The 22,832-nt window shown below is 46.9% G+C and overlaps 3 protein-coding genes across 3 annotated transcripts in view; all 3 read right to left on the bottom strand.

Annotated features, from left to right (window-relative positions):
- The window catches only part of LOC119170327 (uncharacterized), a 115,100-nt gene that overhangs the window by 25,309 nt on the left and 66,959 nt on the right, over positions 1-22,832 (bottom strand). The gene's annotated exons all lie outside the window — the stretch shown is intronic.
- On the bottom strand, positions 7,327-10,437 carry LOC142775473 (uncharacterized). The gene has a single exon (XM_075876879.1). The coding sequence runs from the start codon at positions 10,302-10,304 to the stop codon at positions 7,377-7,379; it is 2,928 nt and encodes a 975-aa protein (XP_075732994.1). The 5' UTR covers positions 10,305-10,437; the 3' UTR covers positions 7,327-7,376.
- LOC142784105 (uncharacterized) lies at positions 13,511-16,486 on the bottom strand. The gene has a single exon (XM_075882753.1). The coding sequence runs from the start codon at positions 16,445-16,447 to the stop codon at positions 13,511-13,513; it is 2,937 nt and encodes a 978-aa protein (XP_075738868.1). The 5' UTR covers positions 16,448-16,486.

Below are 22,832 nucleotides of genomic sequence, written 5' to 3'. Positions count from 1 at the left end.
AGACAAGAACCTCTCAAAGTATTTAGTCGATAATTCTTTAACAGCAGCGTTCACTGTGACTGCGATTGTATTTCACTTCCTTTTTTTTTCTTAATCCACCTATCGCAATGCTCCGGTTCGTGACGTTCCTTAGCTGGGGTCCATGAACGCCTCGTAGCCAATAGCAACGGTATCAGAACGGTTTAGGCCGTTTTACATGGTTTGTCACTGTGCACACTGACAATACTTGGCTCAGTGACACTCGAAAAATCCTGGTGGATTTTCGCCGTCTTCAGAGACAGAGTAAAGATGCAGAAAAACTGCTGCGACAAGAGGCTAAATAGCTTGTCTCATCAGCATTGCCTACGTATCCCGAAGGAACAGTACGAAAATAAATCGCTATGAGAACGCGAGCAGCATCCAGGCTACAAGACCAGCGTTGCAGTTTTTCTTCTGCCCGTATCACTAGCTCTTCTCTTTTCTCGGTTGCACGCGAGGACTGGTTTCGGTGGCAAACCGACGATCAGACGGGATAGAGGGAGGGAGGGTAGCAAAGAATGGTTTTCCGATAAGCGAGGATCGATGCCGGAGCAGCGCCGATTCCGGTGGCTGCCAGAGGCACTCATCCCTCAAGGGCCGCTGCGCGAATATGGCACTCCGGCTTGTACCTAGCACGAGCCAGATAGCCGCGATACGGCCGCCCCAAAGAGTGATGGCGGAGCGGGAGGGGGAGAGCGCTGCCATTGAAGAGCTCGCTGAGCACTCCTCATTAAGATATCGCCGAGCAAGTCGATCGCTTCCTCCTTTCTCCCATGCGTGGTTCGGGCGTTGGGCGTATGTCCACGCACTTTTATTTTTCTCTCCGTTCTTGCCCGTTGTTCAAGTGTGCGGCGATGTTGCATCACTTGCGGGCTGTTTATGTTCTTTTGTACAACATGGAATAAATGAATGAATGAATAAATGGTAAAATTAGGTGAAACTGCGAAATGTGTGATGTGGTATTGAATACATTGTTGAATGCTCTCAGGATTGAGAAGGAACGACAAGCCATGATGTCATGGTCATATATACCAGACAGACAATCTATAACTATGTGTGAATGCACGCTATTCTACCCTTCAGTGGTGGTGTAATTGAACGTTCTCTGACTGGTAGCCCTTATTTTTACGTTATTGACTAATAAATGTGTTTATAAAACTCACGTCCTCCATGAATTGGGTGTTTTAATTTAGCCCATTCCCCGATCTTGCAGAGATCAATGGTATTAGTTAGACTCGGTAAAACCCTTCAAGAGGATAATATAGCTTGTTAAAGATCTTTGTCAAAACGTCAGCTGCAGCGCCGCCCCATGTTCACAAATTTTCATCTTTTAAAAATGCAAAGTTGCTTGCTCTGTAACAAATAAAATACTCATAGCGAACCTCGCACATGCAAGCTCGTTTTACCGCAATGGTATGGCTGATAGGCGTTATCTACACGCTGCATGGTACTAGATAGTTTCAGTTCATTATTTTCTACGCTACAGTTCGGGCATTTTTTATACCAAACTACGCAAACATTTCGTGGCAGTAAAAGCGCTGCGTCACACATCAGCTACAAAAAAAGCCACCTCTCGCTTATTTCTCTCTCTTTCTTTCATTGTTTCTCAACACATTTTTTCTCTTTTTTTTTGTCTATTAGGCCTTCCCAGGCAGTGACCTGCAAGAGCTAGGGCTCTAAGAGTGATCCCCCCCTTTCCTTCTATAGAGCCGGCACTTCAATTCTGACCACGTGCTGAGGCAATATATTTTTTTCTAATCACCGCTCCCTGAATTGCCGCGGAGCCATTGGGGTCGGTACCGTTACGTTGTGTAAGTGTGCCATTTTTTCCCTAAGCCACGCGTTTCAGCATTCTGGTGGTTCCTTGGCAGACGTATTTTCTTAGGGGCGAAGCTCTTTATAGCGGCAGCTTTTCGTCCCTCGTAGCCGTTGTAGTATGTAACAAGTATAACATTTTGACCTCCATGGTGGTGGCGGTGAGAGATTTTTTCTGTGCGTTGTTGAACAATAAATATTAGTGCTTAATGTACATGCCAATGGCTGCCAATGGGGAATGAGAGACAGGAGCATTCGGCTTTTAGTTAATGCGCCCGCTGCGATCCCTATTAGCAGCCATTGGTATGTACTTTGAGCACTATCTGACAAGAAAGGGCTGCTACGTTATACTCGCTGGGTGTAACCTCCTTAGTTTTAGAAAGGTTTAGCGAGCGTCGAACCGCAGTGCCATGAATACAATGAACTAGTGTATACCATGAACTCGAGGTGGTTAAAGGTGGGAAGTAGACCCGAAGCGCAAGCCGTAAGAAAGTGCGCGTGTGCCACCTCTCATTTAGTTCTTGGAATGTCCGCTGGATGGCGGTGCTTCTATATGGGGAATATATGATGAAAAAATGCGAGATGGTGGTACTTGGAGTGTTCAATAGATGGACGAACGGACACACAGACAGATGCATGGATGGATGCATGAACGGACGCAGGGGCAGATGCATGGGCGAACGCAGCGGTGGACGCACGAACAGACGCACGCACGGACGGGCGGGTGGACGCACGGACGGTCACACAGACGGACGCATGGACGGACGGAAGCAAGAACGAATGGACGGACGAATGCTTCGCCCCACTCTCCACCATTCACTCCGTGGATATGCTGCCATTTTTTTTCTTTTTTTCAGAACTGACAAACAGGCCTTAAGACAATGTAGTGCCACGCTTCCAATTGTGCTATAATGCTTTGAAACTTTGGTATCAAGTATATACTTGACAGAAGCGTCAAAGCAATGAAGAGGAATCTTGGGATAGGCAAAAACCAGATGTATGCACTAAAAGACCAGGAAGGCAAACTAACTACTAATGTAGATAGGATAGTTAAAGAAGAGGAGGAGTTTTAAAGAGATCTGTACAGTAGCCGGGACATCCACGACCATAACGTAAGAAACATAACATCGCACCAGTAATGACAGAAGAAGTCAGGAAAACCTTACAGGGAATGCAAAGAGGCAAAGCTGCTGGTGAGGATCCGGTAACATCAGATCTCCTGCAAAACGACGGACAGATTATGTTAGAAAAACTAGCCACCTAGTTTACGAAGTATCTTCTGACGGGAAATGTGCCAGAAGCTTGGAAGAACGCTAACATCATCTTAATCTATAAGAAAGGGGACGACCAGGGTTTGAAGAATTACAGGTTCATCAGCTTGCTCTCCATGGTATACAAGCTATATACAAAGGTAATTGCTAAAAAAACTAAGACAAAATCAGAATTCAATCAACCAAAGGAAGAAGCAGGATTTCGAACAGGCCATTCAACAATCTACCACATTTATACTCTAAATCGGGTAATAAAGAAACGCTCAAACCACAGCCAACGACTATACATAGCCTTCAAGGATTACGAGAAGGCATTTTATTGAGAGATATCAGTAGAAATGCAAGCACGGCGGAGTTATGGCGTCTACAAAACGTAAATGAGCATCATGAAAGAAATATACAGAGTGTCAACTGCTACCACAGTGCTCGATAAAGAAAGCGAAAGAACACCAATTAGGAAGGGTGTAAGGCAAGGGGATACAATCTTCCCAACGCTATTTATCGCGTGCATAGAGGAGGTTTGCAGACGCCTAGAATGGGAAGAGTTAGGGGTAAGAGTTAACGGAGAGTACCTTAGCAACGTGCTTTTCACCGATGATATTGCATTGCTGAGTAAGTTAAGGGACGAATTGTGATGAATAATTACGGAATTAGACAAGGAGAGCAGAAAGGCAGGTCTTAAAATTCATTTGAAGAAAACTAATGTAATGTACAATAACGTCGGAAGAGTACAGCGCTTCTAGATAGGTAGCAGTGCACTTGAAGTTGTAATAGAGTATGTCTACTTGGGCCAGGTAGTAACCGTGGAGCCGAACCACGAGATCGAAGTAACTAGAAGAGTAAGAATGCGGTGAAGCACATTCGGCAAGCATTTTGAAATCATGACTGGTAGATTGTCAGTATCCCTGAAGAGGAAAGTACAGCTGCATCTTGCCGGTACTTACCTACGGAGCAGAAACCTGCAGGCTTACAAAGAGATTTCAGCTTACATTCAGGGCAACGCAGCGAGCGATGGAAAGGAAAATAATAGGTGTAACCTTAAAAGACAAGAAGAGAGCAGAGTTAGTCAGGGAACAAAGCCCGCTGAAGGATATCGCAGTTGAAATCAAGCAGAAGAAATGTAAATGGGCCAGGCACGTAGCACGTAGGCAGGATAACCACTGCTCATTGAGTATACTAGATTCCCAATGAAAGCAAGCAGTTACGGAGAGACAGAAACTTGGGTAGGTCGATGAGATTAGGAGGTTTGCGGGTGAAAAGTAGCAGCGGCAAGCACAGGACCGAGTTGACTGGTGGACCATGTGAGAGGGCTTTGTCCTGGAGTGGGCGTAGTCGGGCTGATGATGAAGATGATGATATATTTGTAAAAACAAAAGACGATTGCGTCATTTGTGCTCGTGTATATGAATGAGAGAGTGTGTGCGTGCGTGTGTGTATTCGGACTTTCTGTGTGTTAGTAAATTTGTCTTGCTTGTTCGCTTTGTATCAAAATTATCTGACAACAGATCTAGGCTCATCAGCCCTAACACTGCTTGTACTACCAATCCTTTCAGCCCAATTGCTTATTGTGTACGGTAATAAAGTAAGGTATTTGCAAAGTCCAAAACAATGCAGTAGTGTAAACATAGTCGCCGCAGGTGTAATTGGTCTATTTTATGTGGGCTAACATCACCCTTAAGCGGATCCTGCTGACAGACTTGAACACGCTCTTGCCACCATACCACTACACGTGACACCCTAAGCCATGGCAGGGCGGTAATGATATCGCGCAAGAAAACAAAAACAGAATGAACGGAAAAGTCAGAGTGACAACTGCACCCGCGTTAGGAGGTAGGAATTGCCATGCCGTATAAAGCAGCTGCTGCCCAGATGAAGAGACCGGAAAAACCAGCTGTGTTTTCTTATTCTTCTTTTCTCTGTTTACGCGTACTGGATTATGTGCGGCTGTTTGAGAAGATGGACGGGCCTCCGTGAAGCCGCTTCTTAATTGGCGCATTATACGCGCCCCTTTATGCCCCGAGCACGGAGGGCAACTGATGGGCGTCTCGCAACGGCGTTTCTTTCTATAAGCTCTCGCGCGTGAGGTGGCTGCCTAGTACCGCGATCCGAGGGCGCAACGCGTGATCTCTGAGCTCGATATAGAGGCTTACTGTGGCGTGAGGAATGGGCTCGACTGTCACGATGCCGACGGGGCTCTGACCGGGCGCTCGCAAGCACAGTGGCAAACCATGTCTTGATGTGAATCCGTGATACTCATTTCTACAACCAGAACCTTCACCGAAAATTACTTGGCCGTAACGATGAGCCGCAAGGAACGCATCATTTCGAGCGACCACTATTTCTATTTCGGGGCATATCCACGACTGCTAACGCCTATATACAAATACCATTTATAGAAAAAAAAAGAGAAGGAATTATTGACATCAACTGTTTCTCGTGGTCTCACATGGCAAATTTGTTCTAACTTGGATTAACAGAACAAACTAAACTATTGTTTTTGAAGAACGCGGTTGAAGAGACGTTTCATAGTCCTGCGTAGATATCTGTAAAAACTCCCCACCAAAGCACCATACGTAATGATTTTTATGCTAGAAAGCTGATGGAAACGTACGGTCCTCGCGTTCAACACTCGATTATTCTTGATGGCTTAATTCTTTACTAGGACTAATAAAATCCTTATCTATTAAAGATAGCGATTGTCCAATAATATTGGTGCTCGTGTTCAATCCTGTTCAATGCGCCCTTTTTTAAGCCAATGGCAAGTAGAGGGCCGTGCCCAACTTTCGTAACAAATAGCCGCCGCAGTTTCTGGCGTACACGCATTAATGATTTTCAATTCAGCCTAACCATGCGCAGCTTTGCTGTAAAAGGTAAATTCCGCTATGATGTTTTTTTCATGACAACGCATTTCACAACAAGCAAAAAAAAAGAAGGAAACATATATCGCTCATTTATTTTATGCTAATGTGTCGTAATCCAAATCCCCACTACGATACACCATTTCCCACTGTGGTATCCAAACTCGCAGTCATCCATCACGCCACTCGACTCCAGGCGTTTAAAATTACGACGTGCGCCCACGAGTGGCTCGCGTACCGTCGAGCGTTCGTCACTTCGTATTCCGGTGAGTCAACAGCGTCTCCCAGTTACGGCAATCCTGAAAGAAGACACCAGAGCGTGACAAGCACACAGGCCGCCTTACCACCCTCCGTACGCGTGAGAAATGGATGAGAGGCAGCTTGATGTATTGGTGAAATATTTGAAATACGATATAGCTGCCGTGTCTGTCTACCTCCCGACGAACCAATGATATGCGAGCTCACGCTGTTCCTGGCTTGGGTATTACCACCGCGAGTGTGGCAACGGAACAAAAATATACTCGCAGCATGCCCCAGCCTCTAACGTCGTTCTTTGTATATACGCCGTGGTGGTGGGAATAAATTGACATATTACCGTAATATTGCTCATGCGTGACGAACGCAGCAAATTTGAGGGTGACATTTGAGCACACAGAAAATTTATTCATTCTCTTCATTGAAAGGATTTATAAACAACAAAATCTTGAAACATAATTGACGTTAAGGGATGATCTAACGTGGTTTGCGACCACAGGGGTTTTATTTGCAAATGAAAGCATGCATAATGTAATTTCGAGCTGAAGAGAGAGAAACCGAAGTAAAAGACGAATAAACTAGCCAATAACGTTGAGTGGGTATAGGTGCCAATGTTTCAAGGAGCATCATCATCATCTGCAGGGGCAGTTTACGATTATGCTTATTTAGGATTTGAATTTTTAGACCTCATTTCTCTTGAATGTTTCGAGATTTATAGTCCACTATTAAATATCCTGCCGCCCTGATCTCGACCGATCGTCCATTGTAGGTGACTGCCATCAGTGAGAGAAGATCATCATCATCATCATCATCGTCGTCGTCGTCGTCGTCGTCATCATTATCATCATCATCACCATCATCATTATCATCATCATCAATGTGAAACGGGCTTAGAGAGGACCGCGAATGTTACGAGTACAACAGCCAATGTAAACGGCGCAGACGGAAGCGCGAACTCTCTGCAAACAAACGGTACACAAGCAAGAACCACTTCTGAACCAAAGAAACGCACATTGACTACGTGCCTCACAATTTGATATAAAATTCCCACAACGCTTTTCTTACAAACTATAGGAATCACGTTTTAATGCCATAGAAATGTTATTTATGGCTCACTGAACACGAAAAAGGGTCCAAGGTTGCCGGTGGCAGCTTATAGCTAAGACTTAATGTCCTCTCTGTGCTCATTTCGCGCTTCGTGCTCTTCGGTGGGCGAGTGTCGCTCACGAGTGGGCTCAAGTGGAGCGGACTCCGAGTACTTCCGCTGCTCACGCTTGTAAGCCTCTTGTCTCTTGAGTTCAGCGTGAAGCATAACCGTGAAGAAGCAGCCTATCACAAGAATCCCGACTAGCACGAGGTTAGCTGCGAAGGTTCCGGATTCTTCACGCACGATATGGAAGACATGCGTCAGCACGATACTCGTACCTTGTGCGGCCATGCTCAGCAGGCACGCTGGCAACGCTTCGTTCAGGGGATACGTGATTTCGGCACCCAAACGCACCCCGAGAGGCATGTAGCTCGTCAAGAAGAAGCCCAGAAGCGTGCACGCAATCAGGGTCAGCGCGTGGGATCGCTCGAGTAGCACGATCGTGTGCAACATCAGCGTCGCCGTCGTTAGAACGTAAGTGGCGAGTGTCACTCCTTTGAACATCCCTGTTTTGTCCACTACGACGCCACCTATCCAGGATCCCAGAAAGCCAGATAAGATGATGCAGAGGCCGAGTATACCAGCGAAGCTCTCTTCTTCGGGGAAGTAGTTTGTGATCACAGGGTTCAGCGTAGTCGAAATCGAATAAAAGCTGCCGGTGTTGATTCCGTAGGAAAGCAACAGCAAGATGAAGTTGCGGTCATTCATCAACGTGCGCATGTCTTTCCCGAACGTTGTCCTCTTGTTGATATTGTAACGGTTGAGCATCTCGGAGAAGCTGGGTGGGTGCACAGGCTTATCGTCAAAGAGCACGATAACCACGAGCAACGCTAGGCTGCTCGCAATCGCTACTCCAATGCAGAGTCCTCTGAGAGATCCTTGTACATCAGCCTTGTCGAGCACGTGAGGGGGCACGACGAATCCAAGCGCGCTGCCCAGCTGAACACCCAACATGCCCACTGAGCTAGCCTTGGATATCTCTTCGTACTTGAACCAGGTCGACGCAAGCCGGGTGGGTACGGTGGCCGTGAATGCCGTGGTGAGCGCAGGAAATGCTTGGCCGATAATAACTACAGCGAAGCGATCGGGACGTAGGCTGAACAGCTTGATACAGGCGCCGATCGCCGTGAAACATGCTCCGCAGAGAACAGTAATGCGCAGACCATAGTTTTCCATTATCCACGTACATGGCAGGGCCATGGTAACGTAGGCGACGTAGAAAACCATCGCTGTCCAGGACACCGCAGTGCTTCCCACGTTGTAATATTGCTCAACAATGTTCGACACGATCGAGTATTGTAGCCACTGAAATGCGGGCATCGTGGTAGCGACGCAGAAAATAGCTAACATGAAGAACCGACGGTTCGTCGCCATCACAAGAATGTCCCGGAAGGAGTCCGAAATGGACGTGTTAGAGCGGCCAGCCGCAGAAGTCTTGCCGGGCATTGGCGTGCCATGCTCTTCCGCTCCTTTCGGCTGGAAATGCCCCTTCTGAGCCTCGGATTGTGGCGAGACAGGTCGGAACTGGATATTGGTGGCTAGCGGTGAAGCAGCTTTATCTTCATTTGGAGAGGTGCTACTATCCTGGTTCTCTAGAGCTCTGACATTAGAACCACTATAAGGACCTCCCGGCGCTGCGAGTGCTACGTCGACGGAGGTGTCGTTGGTAGCGGACACAAGTAGAACTTTTTTAGTAGTTCGATCTCCTAATTTGGGTTCAGTTTCTTGATCAACTGCAGGCGGCGGACTTCCTGTGACGAGTCCACTAGCACTAGGAGTAACGTGTGCAGACGTGCTTTGAGGTTTGTCTTCGATCGGCGTACCTCTGTCACTCTCAGTAAGCGTCTGATAATAGACGGGCTGCTCGCTTTGCTCAGTAAATAGTGTCTTCCACTTTAAAAGGCTGCGCGAGAGTTTACTACTTGTCATTGGCGCATTCAAACTGTCTAGTTTCACTTCCTTCTTGGTGCCAGCCGAAGACTTCGACGAAATTTTGCTCTTGGTCTCGCCATGCCGCTCTTCTATATTATTTCCTACCTCTTCCTGTTTTTTCCGTCCAGCTTCCCCTTTTTGAGAGTCGGGAGATGGTGGTGGTCTCACTGCAGCCTTCGGAAATGAGGCCGACGCAGACTTCTTGCCGTTGTAATTTTGATGCGCTGGAAATTTGTAGGGGAGTTTGGATAATGACGAAGTTGTCTTGTTTTTTTTCATCGGTGCTCTGGTGGTGTCAATCTTGGTCTCCTTTAGGTGCGGTACGCGTTCTAGGGACGTGCTAGATTGCCGCAAATCGTCACTTGGAAGAGCTGAATTCGAGGCTGAGTCGGAACTTTCAATGGGAGTAGTCTTGGTTGGGCTCTCTGATGAGCTCAGAGAAGATGCAGCAGCTTTCTTCATTATCGGTATCGGGTTGTCCGAAGTGCTCGGAGGTACATGTTGCGTTGACTTAGCTTTGCCGGAGAAACTAGCAGTGTTTGCGGGCTTTGCATAATCGTCACGCATAGACGAACGAGGTGGACTAGCTTCAGGCCGTTCCGAGGACACCGATGATAGTTCTTTCTCGAGATAGCAAGCTGTAGTGCGGGCGTCTTGTTCGTGGGCAGTATCTTGAGTTTCCCGGCTGGTAACGTGTGACTGAGTCGTCCTTAGGATTGTAGGCTTTGCAGTGCCCTCGTTAGACAAACTGCTTATGGAAGCCTCCGGCACCCTGTCTTGACTTCCAGTGCTTGCGGGTGAGTGGCTGCTTGTGTTGTCTAGTTCGTACAGCGGCGCCCAGTCATCGACCGGCCGATGTGGAGTCGCACTGCCCAGCGCCTCTTTCGTGGGAGCTTGACTAATGGCATCACGGGAAGTGGGAGCGGGCTTGCTGGAAGTGTTGGCCTCATCTCGAGAGGCCACCTCGTCAGTATTGGTAGGTCTTGCAGAGGAATGCGATGACTTCATTTCGATGTTTGTCGGGAGTCGAGCCTTAGCAAACAAGTGGCAGTCACCGGAGCCTTGGCGGGATGACAGAGCAGTTGTAGACGCTCAGCGGGAATGACCAGCATAGAACTGACACGTTCGCGTGCTTCAGGTCTTCACCTTCTTTGTCTTTTCTTTCTGCGCACTTAATTCCCGAGCTGGTGAGTGATTGAGTCATGATGATGATGATGATAATAACGATGCTTTAAATATGGCTCGTTACCACAAAGATAGATTTGCCAGGAAATGTTTTCAGGAAATATAAAATATATAGAGAATTACCTACCTATTCAAGAAAGGAGTCTAATGATCATTTAATTGTGCAGTCTTTATTCTCCAAGCGGTAGCACAATTCGGGCAATATACTGCACACTTTCCGTACGCTAATAAAGTGGTGCATCAGTTTTTATTCGGTGATCCACATTGAGGCAGCTGTAATATACTGTGAGCCCATTCACAAACCCTTTACATGCATTTTTATATTTTTGAACGACTAAAACTGCAAGCCCAGAGTACTTTGTTCTTTTTATCAATCAGGTTTTCATTTTTATGTTATGATCTTGAGGCTATGAACCCACTGCAAGGAATTGTCCTATTATGGACAATTCCTTGCAGTGGGTTTGTGCCATGTAAAACTGAATTTTAATAAGACAGTGATACCTATACCATAGCAGACATGGTTTCGCCATTTATTTGTTCTTGAACTTCAGTGGATACCTGGTGAGAAGGGGGGATGTTGCCCCGTTTGCGTGGGCAATGTCTATTAGAAAATCCTAAACTTTGCATCTTAAATTCGAATTTCCGATTTCTCTGCAATATTCAAGACAGAGTGAGTGGCTTTCTTTCTAGTCTTACACAAAGTCCCAAAGTTTGTTTCTTGTGTGGTTATGTTGACTGACTCTTTTTGTGGTTTTGCTTCTTTGACAGCGCCCCTGCGTCACATAATTTTGCGCATATATGCCAAAGCTTGTACCTAATGCCTGTTTCGTCTTCCTGCCAAGCTACAACGCATCAGCGTTAAACTAGACGATGGCCACATTGAAGACAGTATCAGTTAAAAGGCCAGTCATGGATGTTATAAAACCATATTCACATAGTGTGGCTGCATGATTGCGAAAATCTGCTATTCGTGAAAATCATGTCAAGTGTTCTATGCTACAGAGCACACATATTAAGCACTTTTGCTTTGCTTGGCATAGCCCATCGTGTTGCGCAAGAAAATCGAAGTTTTTTTTTTTCAAACTAATGCGTGCTGCAGAAGGCCACCAATAATTTTCATTCGCACTGGTACGGGTTCCCTCTTTCCCCGAGCAATGGGATCATAAACAAAACATCACAGAACGCTTCTTTGTAGATAGTCGACTGTATAAAAAAATAAAGAAAAAGGGTGCCGGAAACAGATCTTCGTAAACTTAATCTTCAGCGTTTTGTATGGGTGTTACTTTCCCTGAGAGCGTCAGCACTAGGTCATTGCAACGAGGACATTCGTGATGTCAGGTTTAATTTTATACGGGAATATATGAGACTACTGTGCTAATATTATGAGGGTATTTTCCCTATTCGTAAAGAATTATTCAAAATCGATTTAACTCTATTAGCAACATCTCATATAGAAACCAACATCCCCACTCTAAATTAATTTTAAAATTTTCTCTACGGCATTTTTAATTTTTCTCCTTTATCCGCGACTCTGACTTCCGCACGACTGATGGCCGTTCTCCGAAGTTGGTTGAAGCCATCCCGCCAGGAATTCACCAACCAGTCTGGTGACTGTGCGTAATCCAATTCGTACTTCCACCACTTCGTGAACTATGCACAGCTTTAAGACAACTGCCAGGTGTCAATGTCTTAAAAAAAAAAAAAACTCCATTCACCAAACGGGCTACATTGCTACATAGGCCAGCGTTTCTACTTGCAAAACAAGGCTTGCGTCGGACAGGCAAAAACAGGCCAACATTCGAGCAGCCGTTGATGGACCTTAGCACTTGGCATGAGAAGGATGGCTGAGGACAGAATCATTGGATAGCGCTATACTACATAACAAAAAATTGTAACTTCAGACGCAGTAATTCCTAGTGTACTGGAAGCCCCATTCGCTACCAGCCCTCAATCAAACGTTTCATTGATGTGAACAACATAAGAAGTATTCTGGTGGCTTTCGCTTCGAGATGAGAGAGAAATCTATATTTGAAGCATTGAAAGATTAACTTATTATGTCAAATAAACGCTACATTTTATTGTGCCACACATGCTTCCACGTTCAAACAGAAAGCACCTGTTGATTAAAATGATACTGGTGCAGCTGCTCTGACTTAATTTGGAGACAGGAGTATTTGCTTCATTCAGCTAATGTTTTAGTCGTACTGTACAGATGTTGTCTGAGGATAAGTATTGAGCATCGTAAATCTACCCTATTACGTCCCGACGGCCAAACCAACCGTAGTGTGTCCCCAGGTCGAATAATGGTTGACTATGTGCAATACTGTATGAAAGCCAGTTTCGCAATCACAAGTGTGCGTCGGTGCCCAATTTCGTAATCACGATCTGGGAGACATCGTAACTGAACTTCATTGCGCCGCTTTATATAGAATCACTCAGGGTGTAATAATGAATTTTTGTTTGAAACCATAACGCTTCGAGAATATCGGAAATTGATGGTGGTTTGAACACGTTCGTTAGAGTACTATAATTATTGCTTTTAAGTGACCAGTTACGCTACAATATGAATGTCTATGTTATAGTGTTGTTTCCTTGGCCACTTTTCTATCTTCACATCTATGTCGTACATATTCTAATGAACCTAATACTAATGGCCCCTACACATCCCTTGGGTTCATTATTGCTGGATTGTATTAAGTTTGTATCAAACGAATAAATGGGCCCCCAGAGTACCATTAGACTTATATTATGCAGTGTAGCCCTAATTGCTGAAAGACAAGGAAGAACAAGTTACCATAGGTAAATACGTTTCGGTATTAAAGAAACCACACGCATTAGCCAGAGAACAGATTAAGCACAACACAACAATATGTTGAGCTTGTGGGGCTTGAGTACGCTGTAGTAAATTGGTGTCAGTGTTTGGGTTCTGTGGTCAACACTTTTAGCCGCAAGACCTCATAGCTATCCTACGGCCCACCACAGATCCATCTCCACCGCACTGCGCTTTACGAGAAAGCATACACGCACCTTTAATTCACATGAGCTACATTTGTAGATTTAAGAAGTAAGTGGGTGTCGTCAGCTTGTGGGGAGCTACGCAACGGGCTACTAAGGGATTGGATACGCTGGTTTTCTGACGAAGATGCTGTATTCTCGGCAGTTTTTTCCGCCACACTGGGTAGCGTAGACAAGGAACGCCTCGCAGCCTCCCGCTTATAAGCTTGCTGTCTTCTAAGCTCTGCCTTCGTCTGTACTGTCATGATGCATCCCACGACCAGCAATGCCGACAAGCATAGATTAGAAACGACGTCGCCGTAGGCATCTTGGATGATAGACGACGCGAGAATCATGACGAATCCGATTGCTTGTGCGGACACGTTCATTAGGTTGGAGCTGATTCCTTCGGGCGTCGGATAAGTTATCTCTGCGGCCAGCTGCAGCCCGATAGGGATATAGCCAGTCATAAAAAATCCGAGGAAAAGACAGCCAAGCAGGGATAACAAGCGCGACCTGGCCGAGAGAATGAACGTATAGACGAATAGCCCGACAGTCGCAAGTATGTAAGTTAGGAGAGTGACTTCCTTATACTTTCCCGTCTGATCCAGCATCAGGCCACAAAGCCACGAGCCAACGAGGCCGGACACAATCAATGCCAATCCCAGCCATCCGGCAAACGTTTCCTCGCCTGGAAAGTAGGCGAGTATCACTGGATTCAGCAGCGTTGAAATGGAGTAGAATGCCCCAGTGTTGAGACCGTAGGAAAGCAGTAGGAGCCAAAAGTTGCCGTCTGTTAGCAAGGTGCTGAAGGCGGCTGAAAACGATTGTCTCCTCTGTCTGCGGCGATTCAGCATTTCCGAAAAGCTTGGTGGCTTCTTAGGCTTGTCATCGAAGGCGAGTAGTATGACGACAAAGCAGACGCAGCTCGCTAGCCCCACAGAACCACACAAGTAGAGGAGAGACGTTTCCACGTTCTCGACGTGGACGACATTTGGTGGGATGACGAAGCCCAAGGCGATACCCAAATTGTTCCCAAGCACACCCATAGAGCAAGCCGTCGAAAGTTCCTCGTACTTGAACCATGCTGAGGAAAGGCGTGGAGGCACCCCTAATATAAACGCCTGGGCGAACGCTGGGAACGCTTGGCCGACGAGAACAAGGGTGAACTGACCAGGTTTGACGGCGAACGTCTTTATGCATGCTCCAAGGGCAGTTCCAACAGCACCAATCAGCACCGTTATCCTCAGACCCATATTGTCCAGAATCCAGGCGGACGGGAAGGCCAAGGTCATGTAACCGATGAGATACAATAGGGACGTCCACGATATTACTGTGTCACTGACACCGTAATGGTCTTTAATCACGCTGGCTATGATTGAGTACTGTATCCACTGGAACGCATTGAGCATGGAAAGCGTGCAAAATGTGAGCAGAATCCAGTACCGTCGTGGCGTCACGTCTACTGTAATGTCACTTATTATGGCAGACAAAGTTTCTTTTATCTTAATGAGACGGGATGGCCTTGGACTCTCGTTTCGTGGAGTAGCACCCTCACTTGACGTCGACTGAGCGGCGTTATAGTTGTCTTGGTTGTCGGGTGGAGAAGATGCATGGGAAGCTGCCGGCGTCTTCTGCAAGGGATCTTCAATCTGGTCTTTGTCAAAGTTCAGCAAAGCATTGTAACTGTACAAAGGTGAGTAAGCTTCCATAGAAGCATCGATGGCATCTGCGCTTGAAGTGCGTTTTATATCTATGCACTTTCTGTGCCCTGGCTTTGTAGTAGCGATATAACCAGCACCGTCATCAGGAACGTCAATTTCACCGACTTGGCGACCAGTGATGGAACTGGGTTTTTGTTCTGTTGGTGCGACGTTTGACGATGTAGCATCTTTGGTTTCATACAGCGGCTCCCAAAAGAGTGGTTGCTCTTTTTCATGGGATTGTGCCATCTCTGCCACTTTCGTCAGTATAAATGTCCTTTTGCGTTCGTCAGGGAGATGTGGTGGACACCCTTTCAAATCCAGCATTTTGGCATTCAAGAAAACGGTGCTGGCAGCGTCGGGAATCGTCTGCCATCGGTGACTTGGCCAGTCCTTGTAATGAGACTTGGTATGGTGTACCATTTCTGTCTCTGGCGGAGTGCTCAAGTCTTTCTCCTTACGGTTCAACGCTGCGTTTTCATCGGGCGTTACATTGGCCTGCTGGTTTTCGGCATTTTCACTAGGTTGCTCTGATGTTGGCATTTTAACAGTTGGAGTCGTACTATTGTATGGTGGTTGACTTCCTTCCTCAATGCTTTGCTTCAAAATTTTGTTAGCGTCTTCACCTGTTTGCTGAGCAGGCAAGAGTTTAGTCACGTCTCGAGATCTCCACGAAAACAGCTCCGTCTGCACGACTTTCGCGGTGTCTTCAAAGCGAGGCTGCTTCTGCTTTACGGCTGGTTTGTGGGACTTGTCCTGTAGCATGACGTACCAGGGCCCCCTCACAGCGTTGATTTCTTCAGCTGTCTGGAAAGTGCTGGAGTGTTCGGAGACGCTCGGGTTCTGTGAATGGGGTGTGGGCTGTGCCGTGACATAGCAAGCTGCCTCCGGGATGTCAGCGTTCCCTGGGACTTGATGGGTGCTGTCGATGCTGTCAGTTGTGGCATAATGTTCGGACGCGTTACGCGGTGTCGGCTCTTTTCCAGCTGCAGCAGCGTCTTCCAATGTTTTCGGCTCTTTCGGGACCGTCAGTGTTGCGCGAAGAACCATCTCTGGGGAAGAGGTCTGGAGGGGCCCCTCCCTTGCATCATGCCGGCCACCCCCGAGGAACGCTTCTGCTTGCGTAGCTGTTGCAGTGAAAACTTCAACCCCTTCATGGCTGTCAGGGGAAGTCGGTGATGTGGTACTTGCTTGTGCAGTTGTGCGTGGTACAATTGTTTTGCGGCTTTCATTCTTCTGTGAAGAAGCTGTAGGATCACTCGAGCTCATCGTTGAGTCGAGGGGTTTTTCTAACTGTGAAGTAGCGGCGCTCTGCGAGGTTCGGCTTCTTAATGCTGCAGTGCGGGGTTGATAATGATGATGATGATGCCTCCACTATGGCTCTTGCCCACTCCGAAGGATTGACCGAGAATTGAGGATATGAAATTTAGGCCTTTCGAATGATACCTAATCCTAACAGAAGGAGGATAAGCACACGTAAATACAGTAAGAGTGCAATATTTTTTTTTTCTATTTTGACCAGACAGAATAACATATATCTCGAATTGAAATTGCAGTAATTTTGAAGTGCGGGGGCGTGAAGCATCACACTTCTTCTTCGTCTTCTGCGACTGCTATTGTACTACAACCACCGCTTTTTCGGCTAAATGTATGGGATATACTCAAATCGTGGTATATATGTACACAATACATCTGTCAAGGTCAAGTGATGAAAATAGCATTATCTTTTTCTCTCCAACTGTAACTGTGTTGCTGGCGTTCACGTTCTTGTTAACTTAACTGGGATGTGCATGACAAGCAGCCCTTTGTCGTTGCAGTTGTTTCCCGAAATAATGGCCCAAACCACTATCGGTTATCGCCCACAAAACGCGTGGCAGTAGAATTCGTGAAATAGAAAAAGTGAAAAAGGGGAGGAAATGCGAACAAAATCTACGGGGAAGCAAAAATATTTGTAATAAAGCAGGAGTCTTTTTGTATACTATTGCTTCAAGTAATATTAAGCAATATAAATAAAAGAAATGAATATAAGTGAGGTAAGTAGTTGTATGACTGATATTATTTTAGATGTACTGATAATATTACCATTACATTTTCTTTCTTTCTTACAATTAAACCCCGCATCATATATGCCCTTGTATAAGTGCCCCATTGCTGACGCCCCCAGGGAGAGTAATGTCGATGTAGAAAGCTCAAGGTCTTTCGCTTTCTACAGCGAAAGTTGTTTATGCCTGGCAGAAAAATAAAAAAACGTTCGGCATCGGTGTCACGAGTGGTCTCTATTGGCTGGGCAACCAGTTACGTCATTCTTGAAGTCGTACTTAAGCGCGCGTGACATTTTCTACTCTTTGAAGGACCACGTTCAACCCATCGCAGCCGTGGCACCATGCACATGCGCATCAGTTTCTACTGAGAGCTTCCACATGGGTAAGCCAAGAACAACTTTAGAAGAACGCCGATAGTGAAAATGGAAGAAAGGTCACATTCGCCGGGCCAATGGTGCCGTCCGGGTACAAAGACAGACAGGATCGGGAGGCCGAGTGCCGGCAGCAATTGTGTATTTATGATCCGGCAGCCGCGCTAAATCACGAACGGAAATGCAAGCGCCGGTGAGGCTGGATCTTGCAAACGACGCCGCTGGGTTAGCTCGTCGTGTCAAACGTTTCCAACAACGCGCACCGAACAAGCGTCGTTGTGGGCACAACCGAGTCTGCGTGATGATTGCGGGAGCGCGTTCGTCTAGCAGTACTTGGGTTTCGCCTATGACGTCTGTGACTGCCTGTGGTTCGAAAATAACTCCTGTGGTTAGGGCATTGCGACATGCATTTAACCGCTCATTACGCTGCTTCGTAACCGTGAACCTGCGAGGCACTGGGGCTCCACGTTTCAGCTTTCGCTAGTTAATCATTTGTACAGTGTTGATGCGGTAATTTTGGTCTCAGCTTTTAAATGCGAAGCATTTCTTAGCGACCTTCGTCGACTTTGAGCGTATCTATCTATCTATCTATCTATCTATCTATCTATCTATCTATCTATCTATCTATCTATCTATCTATCTATCTATCTATCTATCTATCTATCTATCTATCTATCTATCTATCTATCTATCTTCTAGCTCTCCTGGCCGTTTTGATAATGGTATCAATACCAAACTTGGTATGGCCCAACATGACTGTATGAAGAACATATTTGACTACTCATAAGATGAAAATTATGATATGTATGTCATGAATGTCATGATTTACATTTGATAGTACTGCAGCTCTTGCGGTGGTTTCGTTCATATGGCATGTTGCAAGATTGGTATGTTATGACATGATTGCATACCGAACACAAGCGACAGACCCTAACATGAAAATCATGACATGCCTGTCATGTAATAACATGACTACATGCCACGCTCATGATGCGCTCGCGGCCCTTTCGCTAGCGTCACATATACCAAATTAGGTATTATGGCACGTGAATGGATGACGAAGGTATAATACTGTTGCAAACATGATAAACATGAGATGCGTGTCATGTAACAATATGACGACATGCTACGCTAATGACGCACTCGCAACCGTTTCGCTAGCTTCATATGTACCAAACTCGGTATTACGCGACTCGAACGGACGACATAGGTAAATGACACATCCAAACATCATAATCACGACTTGCGTGTCATGTAACAACATGACTACATGTCACACTCATGATGTGCTCGCGGCCGTTTTGCTACCTTCACATATGCCAAATTTGGTATTACGTGACGCCAATGGATGACGAAGGTATGTGACTGGTACAAACGAAATAATCATGAGATGCGTGACATGTGAGAACATGACTACATGCCACAGCCAAGGCGCCAATACATTTCGACATGACTCGGTGCGCGTGTTCGCCGGCGTTCGTTTCGTCGCGTCACGCCGGCGTTGCCACGCCAGGCGCCGGTCATGCCATATACTCGCAGGCGCGCCCCACGCTGCATTGCTTTGACGCATGCGCTTTTCAGCGCGTCCGGCGTCCCTCCATCACGAAAAGAGGGAGACGCTGTGTTGTCTGGGTAACGCATCGGCATAGAGTAATGTTACTCTATGGCATCGGTGCGAAAGCGCCGCTTGCCGTGGGGCCGCGCCGACGAACGCTGGTCGCGCCTGGCGTCAGACTTTAGAGTGCCCGCGTTTTGCTAACGTAGCGTCGCTGTGCCCAGCGTGCGCGCACGTCAACGCTACACTGGAGTATATTGGACTCTTCCTGATGCGCTCATGGCCGTTTTGCTAGCTCCGCATATACCAAATTTGATGTTACGTTACGGCCATGGATGATTAAATATATGACTGGTGCAAACGTGACAATTCGAATTGATTGACGTGTGGGCTTTAACGTCCCAAAACCACCATATGATTATGAGAGACGCCGTAGTGGAGGGCTCCGGAAATTTCGATCACCTGGGGTTCTTTAACGTGCACCCAAATCTGAGCACACGGGCCTACAACATTCCCGCCTCCATCGGGAACGCAGCCGCCGCAGCTGGGATTTGATCCCACGACCTGCGGGTCAGCAGCCGCGTACCTTAGCCACTGGACCACTGTGGCGGGGCAAACGTGATAATCCTGACACGTGTATTATGTAAGAGCATGACAACGTACCACGCTCATAGCGTGCTCGCGGTCGTTTCGCTAGCTCCACATATACTGAATTTGGGATCACGTGACGTGAATAGATGGCGAAGGTAAACGACACATCCATTAATAATAATCATGACACGGAAGTCATGTACGGCATCATTTACCTCCACCTCATAACGTTGTGCTGATTTTAAAGTGGCATATCAACATTTCTCATTCATGCTTCGCATATCATCGATTCCCACTGTGCGTTGGATCTGCCATTTTTTTTGTCTTCTCTTTTAGAGTCCTTTATTGTAGTCCACCTGTTGGCCAATTCTCATGTGTCAGTCATTGCCTACGCAGATATGGTGCGGTTAACAGATTTCCGCTTATATTTATTGCGAAGATATCTTTGCGCATTACAAGCACTTATCGCGTCTATCTATCTAGCCGCCTACGTCTGGGCGCTCTCACGATCAAAATTAGTATGAGAGGGTAAAGTGGTTCGACAAATAGGACTCACTGGTCATGACATAAATAATGTCACAATCGGGTTGCGTACGTCATCAAACATTTTCACCAGACAGCGGCACATACCCGTGAGTGGGTACGTGCCACTGGTATGGGGATATGTGCCACAGGTTATTGGTGCTTTCATATTTACCCAGGAACGGTGAGAACGGACATGAGTAATTTTAACACGTAAAGCGTTAAGGAAAAGCTTATATCGGCTGCAACGACCCGACGAATGTAAAGAAAAAGTGTCAAGGTCCGAGCAGGATTCAAACCCGAACATTCTGCATAGCAACCAAGTATTCTACCACAGAGCCACCGCCAGGTATCGCAACTTCTTTTCAAATAGACCGTAATGTTCGTAAAGCGTCAATTGGGGATGAAGTGATGGCTATCCAGTTTCATAAACATCACATACGTACTCCAACGATGCAACCGTCACGTCGGGCTAAGACCAGCGGTAGTTAAGCGCAATGCACTAACAGTGGTTGACAGTTTATATCAACCAAGGAACGCCGCGAACAGAAGTTGGTGAACAGAAGTTGGAGCGCTAAGAAAAATAAATAAATTTCCATGAAGTGAATGATGACGAGTGGGCTAAGCTATAGGTTCTAAGACCCATAACATCTACGTTGAAGTCGCCGACTGTCATAAAGAACGGACAGATGGAAGAACGGACGCATGGACGCACGGACAGGGGGACGTATGCACGGTTGAACGGATGGTATATAGGACACACGGATGGACGGATAGAAAGATTGATGGACGGACGGACCGACGGATTGGTGGCGTGCGTGATCACGTATTGTGCTGGAGTCACCTTCTCTCTGCATGTTTCGCTGTCACAGAACGAGCGCTAAAAATGGGCGCGCCGCCAAATTCTTGCGATAACGGGCGGGAGAAACGCCGCGAGGTCAAAAGAAAGAAAAAAAGAAAACAACATCTAAAGGCTCCCCGGGGCGCGCGCTCTCCCCTCGGAAGCGTGGCTTCACCGACGAACCTCCTCGCCCCACATCGGCGGCCGAGATAGCCCGCGAAAGTTCCAGAACGAAAGGGGCGTGGTCATACCGAGTTGAGTCATCGGCCGCGGAGGGCGTGCCAACCGTCTTGCCCTCTTCCCAGCCTTCGCTGTGTATCGCGCCGACGAAATGACGAGAACCGTCTGGAATGTCGCGCGCAAGGTATTTAACCGAGCAGCCGAGATGAGAGATCAGGAGGAGATGGAAGTTAGCGCAAGAGCGCGGAAGGTATACCGCCGGTAGTCGGCGAAGGTTTAGTCCGTAGGGACGAAGCAGGAGATGAAGAGGATTTCCACCTGAGGGGTGACGATTCGAGCTACAGGCAAGAGTGTGTGTTTACCGCTATCGAGCGAAGACGCGTGGCGACAGCTGCGTGTGTGGAGCCGCCGTGTTCCGGCGAAGAAGTTTGAAGCTTGGAGAGTGGCCTATTGAAGACGGGAGGTTTCCTGGAAGAGAAACTCCGGCGAGGTTTCCTGGAAGAGAAACTTCGAGGGCGCGGAACGACAACAACGCTGGACTTTGAGTGAGTGATTCTCGGAAGAGTATCATTCAGACTTTTGTTCCAAGGACTTTGGACTGAATAAGTTTTATATCTCTTTAGTCTTTAAGTGTCTTGGTTGTTCAATGCATGCGACTGCATTGTAGTGCGTATCGTTGTCTGTGTCCGTTGTTTCGAGTGTGGCTGATTGTACTGTGTAGTACGATGTTTGATTGGTGACGTATTGTATGTAACTATTGTGGAGTGTGCATTCTTGTGTGTTGTTTTCGATCTGCCATTTTTGAGAATATAATATTTGTTTTGTTTATCAACTCTCGGCTCTGACTTGTTCTTTGGGCCACAGCCGGCGTCTGCTGGCGCGCCAAAAAGGACCACTTCTAAATTGTCCACGCTTTCGTGGTGCGGTTCGGGGGGCCAATACTTCAGCCCTTGGAATTAGCCCGGCGATCGCCTCCCTAATTAACGGGACATGTGTGACAATTAATCTGGCGTCCGCGACACAGGACCTTCTGGTGCACAGTGTGTCCAAAGTAGTGAGAAAGAGCCTCGAGTTGTTGATACTGCTATCGGAACGATTTTGTGTGTTGTGCAGTGTTCTCGTTAACGAGTGCAGTGGAGTGTTTCGATAAACTGATTTAGGCAGATACTTTTTACACGCGGCAAGACTTTATTTGCGAGACCCCATGGATCTCGAAAAGTTAGTAGCTCTTGGTGAGAAGATGGGTCTTTCTGGTGCCGAACTACGGAAGTGGGTAAGCCAGAAGGAGAAAGAGGCGGTGGAGAGAGATAGGTTGGCAGCTGAGAGAGCCAAGGAAGAAAAAGCAGCCGAGTTGGAACGAGAGAGGTTGGCAGCTGAGAGGGCCAAGGAAGAAAAAGCAGCTGAGTTAGAGAGAGAAAGGCTGGCCGCTGAAATGGCGAGAGAAGAAAGAGAGGCAAAGGAGCGACAGCTGAAAGAAGAAAGAGAGCAGCAGTTGAAGTTGGAGCTGGAGAGAGAAAAGCTGGCCGCCGAGAGGGCGAGAGAAGAAAGAGAG

Source organism: Rhipicephalus microplus, chromosome 2 (genome assembly GCF_043290135.1).
Source record: "Rhipicephalus microplus isolate Deutch F79 chromosome 2, USDA_Rmic, whole genome shotgun sequence".
NCBI lineage: Eukaryota > Metazoa > Arthropoda > Arachnida > Ixodida > Ixodidae > Rhipicephalus > Rhipicephalus microplus.
This window is presented reverse-complemented; position numbering and strand designations above follow the sequence as displayed.